The 6,479-nt window shown below is 47.7% G+C and overlaps 1 protein-coding gene across 1 annotated transcript in view; it reads right to left on the bottom strand.

Moving 5' to 3' along the window:
* Positions 1–1,026: 1,026 nt before the first annotated feature.
* OLFML2B (olfactomedin like 2B) overlaps positions 1,027–6,479 on the bottom strand; it is a gene marked incomplete at its 5' end in the record, with an annotated part of 146,013 nt that continues 140,560 nt past the window's right edge. The window contains 3 exons of the mRNA XM_019528357.1: positions 1,027–2,891; positions 3,949–4,125; positions 5,354–5,965. Of these exons, the coding sequence (XP_019383902.1) occupies positions 2,290–2,891; positions 3,949–4,125; positions 5,354–5,965 (1,391 nt within the window). The remainder of the gene's footprint in view (positions 2,892–3,948; positions 4,126–5,353; positions 5,966–6,479) is intronic.

Genomic DNA, 6,479 nt, shown 5'->3' with positions numbered 1-6,479 from the left:
ACGAGTAACATGCAGTATATCTGATTCTGAAACCTGGTCACCTTTTCTGTTGTCATAGATTATCCAGAAACTATCTGCTATGGTTAAATATTTTCTGAAATGCCTCTGTCTTCCAGAAGGAGTATCAACTAGTCCCTTTTTCAGCTATCTTATCAATCATTTGGAAATGCTTCTGCTATGTTTCCAAAAGCCTCATCTGGCAGGAATTAAGAAGTATTCCTTTTTGATGGATCTGTTTGTTTAGGATCTAGACACAATCTTGAAGAGCTATCTTACTTTCTGCTATAAACCCAAGCTGTTGGTCCCTACTGTTGCTTGGCATAGGATGAATCCAAGCTGTTGGTTCTTCTATTTTTTCTATTATATCCAAAACAACTAATCTGTCTAGTTACTTTTATTTCTTAAAGCAAAAGGAACATTCCTAGGAGCATGAATAGTGGGAGTGTTTGGTTCTATTTTGTGCTCAGTGGACAGCTTCCTTCTACCATTAAAAAGCATCATGAAACTGTTTTATATTGCTATTCATCGGCTAATCAAGAAAGTCTATTCTGTTTATTAAATTCAAAGCATTACATGTTCTTAACTCAATAATGGGAACTAACTTTGCTGGAACCATTATAAACTGAACCTTTACCATATTGTCTTTGTGCCTAACATTTAGATCATACACACATTAACTGGAATTAACATCCCATTATACACCCGGAGTATTACCACCTTATTCTCCACATACGCTATTCTAACATTCATTTGCTCAGTAATAAAATCAGGTAACACATTGACCTATTTCCCCATATCCAATTTAAAATGTGCCATTAGTCCCTATGTCCCCAAGGTGATTGTCAGATGAACTGACTTCCAAGTGGTCCTAGCATCCAGAGATGAGTGGAATCTCAGTTTCCTGTTCCTGGGTCCATCTCAGACCCACCTTGCACAAATGAGCACTCCTTGCTGTTGTTTTCAGCTTATTTGTGTTGCCGTGTGATGAATAAAAACACCTGTCCCCAAAACTGCCCCCAACAAATGCAAAGGTGCTTGAATGTTTATTACTGAAAGTATGCAATAAAGAGTACAGGGGCTCCAAAATGGCTGACTTGCAATAACAAGTCCGCAGAATGGGGCATGGGTTACAGAAAAAGGCCATCGCAGGCCAGAAGCAAGCCTTGGACATGAACTGGGGACACTACAGTAGGTAAATCATCTAGTGAAGTTCATCACAAAGCAGCCTCCTGGGCTTCCAGTGTGCCCCAGTGCAGCCAAAAGGGGAGGGGAGCTGTTAGGACACAACACCCTCAAAGCAGGGATGGAAGTCCCTGTGACTGCAAATGGTGTCAACACTGCTTGGCTCTTGGGTTTTACTGTCCTGCATTTGACCGGGAGTCAAAGCTGAGCTTCTGCCCAGATCCAAGACAAAGCAAACACTGGGTGTCTGTCTGGGGTTAAAAAAGTATCTACAAATTTACAGTGCAGCTCCCTTCTGCTGCTGGAAAGACCCACCAGGCTGGCTCTCCTCTTGACACATTCTGGTCACCCCGGCAGTGCTCCATTGCACCATCCGGTTGTGTGTAAGAATCTACACTAATGGGAGCTCTGCTCTTGCACATGTGTGCATGGTCTGGGCACAGGGAGGAAGTGAGCAGAGCTTGCAAAGAGGAAGCAGCAGACCTATGGTAATTGCGTAGAATTCGAGAAGTGATTTATAGCAATGCTGGCTCCCAGACCTCCACTCACAAGGAGGACCAGGCAGTGCTGAAAATGAATGAGAAACACATCAATGTGACGAAACGGTCACAAAGCTAACTCAGCGAAGACAAGAACCAACATAAGACAACGTATTAGCAATCTCCAAGAGGAAAGGACTTGCAAGCACCTTGCCTCGGGTACATTGGTGCTAAGCCAAAAGTCTATTTTTTATTCATTTTTACTACGTATTTTTTATTTAAAAAGTAACTGTAGCTGTATTCATGTTTCACCCTTTTCCATCACAACCTTTACATGAACAATTATAAAGGAAATAGGATTCTCTTTTTCCAGGAGGAGCCACCCCTATTCAGACTGACAACAAAGGAATATCCTTCTGTGTGGGACAAGAGGCAGCATTCTCAGCATAAAACAGAAGCAAGGTTACACCAAAAAATAAAGGGGTTGATTCTGGCCTGTGGACTGATCTACAATCCACCTTTAAAAAAAAAAAAAGAACATCATTTACTCTTTGATTTGTACAAAATAATAATTATAATAATAATAAAAGGTGCTAGTGGCCCTTTAAGAGTCTCCATCACTGCTGTCTCAGTATGCAAAAATCACATGGTAAGTGACTTGGTGACCATTGTCCCAGGCATAAAGGAGGCGATCCTTGGGATTATAGTCTATCTGGGTGGTGTAGGAGTACTCGTTCTCAAAGAGTAGCCGGGGGATGATCTGCGTGTTGGTGTGTGTGTCAAAGGCATAAGAGATGTTGGCGTTCTTCTTGTTGTAGCTGTCCACAGCATAAAGGACACCACAGATGACGAAGCAGTTCCCATAGAAGTTCTTCCTCAGGCCTGTCCTCCATGTGGTCTCCTTCTGGGTGCTCAGGTCCATCGCATTCAGTTTGCTCAGAACAATCACCTCCTGGTTGAAGCCATCATAGCTAATGGCTGGGTAAACGACCCACAGGCCATTCTCATCCACAGCAAAGTCCACATCAGAGTGGCCCCGCCACCGCCACGGCGTGGACTCCTCATAGGCCACGTCATGCAGCATAGCCCAGGCAGCCACATACCTCTGCTTCAGGTCATACTTAATGATGTTGCGCGTGAAGGCCCGGTTGTAATAGAAAGAGCCATTGTAGACGGCATGGCCCGTTCCAATCCAACTGTATGGGAGTTTGTAGGAGTTGCTCCAGCGGCCTAAAAAGGACACACATACACTGATTAAGCCCTGAGCCATCCCCTCAATTCCCCACTCACTGGAGCCACCCCCCTTCTCTCCACTCTCAGCTGCCCCTTGCCATCCTTCAGAAGTTGCCTACATGAATTACAGTCCAGTTGCTGGCACTAATCAACATTCACTGCCCCTGGAATACAGTGAACCTGGGGCACTCTGCTGAACCTCCCAGGAGAGGAGGGCCAGTTTCTCTCACCTGGACTGGTGGATCGATACTCCCCTTCCCTAATATCATGGGAGCTGCACTGGAGCAGTGGCTCCATTATTGCCTTGACTCTCTGCACCACATTCTACTAAGCCATACTAAACTAGTATCATAACTGCTTCTCTATTCCCCATCTGAACACCTCCTGATCCATAATACATTTATCCACAAGATGTTTCACTCTAGGAGGCAGTTCATTAAAGGTCAAGGTCCACCTGGGCCTGGCAACCCCAACGCCACATTAGTATCTGTAGCCAATGGCACTCAGAGTGATGTGACCAACACCAGCGCTAGCCATCCTTGACTCCTTCTGGATTAACTGGAGCTGGACTTCACACAAGCCCGGAGCAGGGCTTGAATACACACCTCCAGACCCATGGAGAAACCCTTTAACCATTCTGCCAGGATATAAAAGCAACACTGGGACAACACAGAGATAGACCCGCAACATTTGGCTTTTCCGAGACAGGAGGATTGATGCCCTAATGGTACCACATTAGGCAGATCCACCTAGCTAAGATGAAGGAACCTGAGTCTGATGATCACTGTTGTTTGCACCACATCACAGCCCTCATTGTGGACCAGGACCCCAGTGTGCGAGGCCGAGTATGCACAAGGAACAAAGAGATGGCCCCTCACACCACTCAGCTGGGACAGACACCAGGGCCTTGATGGAGCAGTCCAGGCCTCTTGCATGCAATGGGGGCAAGGATAAATCAGCCTGTGCAGAGGACTGGCACTGTGAAGCAGTCTCAGCACAGGGACAGGGGATGTAGGAGGATGTGGAAACCAGCCCCACCCTGCACAGGTCCTACCTTGCTTGAAATTCTCCAGGTTTCGGAACTCCACCAGCGTGTTCCCATAGTAGTAGTTTGTAACATAGATTCGCTCCTCTTTAGCTAAAGGGTCCTTCATCCAAGCCCCTTCGTTCCGCCCATAGGTGTTCTGGGTAAAGGGCCCTGAGATGGTGGAGAGAGTGTCTTTGCATCGTCCTAGGGAAGAGAAAAGGACTGAAACTTTAAGGCCAGACACTGTTCCACCCAACAGATGCCTGCTGGGTAGAACTCAGGCACGTAAGTAAGATCCTATTTTGTGCAGCTCAAGGCTCTGGAAAATTAATGCAAAAGGCCTGTGCTCCCTAATGCTCAGCCCTCCTGTTATCAAGCTACATCCCAACAGTATTCACGTCCCTGTAGCACAAGCAGAAGTCAAGCATGTCCACTCATGTGCTCCTGCCAGCACAAGCAGCAGGCTCTCTAATGTCACAGTTTGCACAGCTGAAGCAGAACAGGAAGACTGGCCTATTGTTTGTGCAAGTACCATACATAATCTCTCTTTATCAACTCTGCTTGGTCCCAACCCACAGACCCTTGCAAACCCAACCCTGGGCTTCCTGCCAGCTCTGTCTGTGCTTCTCTGCTCAAGCACCTAGCCCCTTGGTAGCCCAGTCCTGGCACCCAACGCTGCTTGCTAGGCCTGGGCACTTGTCCTTGGAGGCCTCACCCCAGGGAGTGGCCCTGACCCTCTAGGAACTGGGGTCTCAGGCTCTGGTCGATAGTGCCCACAACTAAGAGCCTAGTCCTTGCTTCAGAAAGGCCCAGCCCCTACTCTGAGTGCTACTGTCTTGAGCTCTGCACAGTCCCCTCCACAACTTCGCACTGGCTACTGAGACCTGTGGCTGGAACATTTCATGGGACACCATGAACTCCACAGCTCTACCCCACAGGGGTCCCAGGGCCATAGACATTTGAAAAATTTAACAGGTTGGTCCATAAAACTCCTGGCTAAGCCAGTAAATGTCTAATGATTGACATCAGCTATGGGCAGACATAATTCCTAACCATTTTAAAGGGGGGTAGGGGGACATAATTCCTAACCATTTTAAATGGAGACAACACCCTCAGATAATTAAACTGATAGCTGCAAAGGTTCTTTCCATGTAGTCTTATCTCTTCTCTAAAAACAACTATTTGCTTTCAAAGAAAATCTAACTTTGAAACTTTTCCCCAGCTGCTGCCATGCCCCTGCTACCCTGAAATACCTCTTGTCCTTGTTTTCGGTCAATAATAAAAGAGCAATCATTTAAAACACCGGAGCTGTAAATTGCCCCCACCTGATTTCCACATATCCCATCCCATCCACAGCCAGGCCCATCTGGCAGGTCTTCCACCAACTAGTCAACCACAAAAGCACCCAGAGACACAGCAAGAAAGGACTCACCAATGATGTTCCTCACATCTTCTTCCTCCAAGGTCTGTTTCGGGGTTGCAGGAAGCCCAGAGCTGGTTGGTGTTGGAGGGGCAGTCACTTGTACAGTAGTACTGGACTCCTTACTCATTGTGGCAGCTGTGCTAGTCTCAGCTGTGATGGAGGTTTGGACCATGGTGGTGGTGATAGCAGCTGTGGGTTGATCAGTGTTGGTTGTGTGAATGTTCTCTGAGGTGGTGGGTACTGGTGTGCTGATTTGGGCCCTGGTGGTTGCTGGCCAACTGGCCGGCTCATCTACTGGCCTGCTTGTGGCAATGGCTGCTTCGACAGTGGTGTTCTCTGGCACGGTAGGGATCTGGATTTCAGTGGTGAGTGGCGGTGTTGGTTGAGTGGAGGGGGATGTGACCTCAGAGGACAATGGCAAAGCAGCTGTGGCCGGGGCTACAGTGGCAGGGGTGGGTTGCGTGCTGTACCCCACCATGGGGTCGATGTCTGTGAGTTCTGGTGGCCCTCCCAGTGGAGCAGACTTTCTCTTGAAGCTGTGAAAATTGTTGTCATTGTGCCTCAAGAGCTGATCTTCAATCAGCAAATCTACGGTGTTGTCCCCGCTGAAAAACTCATCCTCTGCCAAACACAGAAAACAAGTGTCATGGGCTCTGTCAGGAGCTGTGCTCCAATCCCCTGCCCACAGTGAGGGTGGAGATGCATGGAAGACAGAACTGGATCATGTTAGGAGCACTTAGGGGTGGAGCTGGTCAGAAAGCCAATGCTCAGTACTGTCCAGGCTTCCAGAAACATCTAGTGCACACTACACAAGCCACTCCATGAGGGGCTCTCACCACCATGCTCTCTAGGGCATGCTACCCATCCACAGTTGCCCAACAACTCCTGGCGCTCTGGTGTAGTGCTCGAAGGCTGGAAGAAGGCCAATGTGCTGCCTATCTTCAAGAAAGGGAGGAAAGTGGATCCGGCTAACTATAGGCCCATCAGCCTGACTTCTATCCCAGGGAAGATCTTAGAAAAGTTTATTAAAGAGGCCATCCTTAATGGACTGGCCGACGCCAACATCCTAAGGGACAGCCAGCATGGGTTTGTTGTGGGTAGGTCTTGCTTGACCAATCTCATTTCCTTCTACAAC

This window comes from Gavialis gangeticus, unplaced genomic scaffold, assembly GCF_001723915.1.
Source record: "Gavialis gangeticus isolate Ggan-Ray unplaced genomic scaffold, GavGan_comp1, whole genome shotgun sequence".
NCBI classification, from domain to species: domain Eukaryota; kingdom Metazoa; phylum Chordata; order Crocodylia; family Gavialidae; genus Gavialis; species Gavialis gangeticus.
The sequence above is the reverse complement of the archived record's forward strand: the minus strand, read 5'-3'. Positions and strand labels throughout refer to the sequence as shown.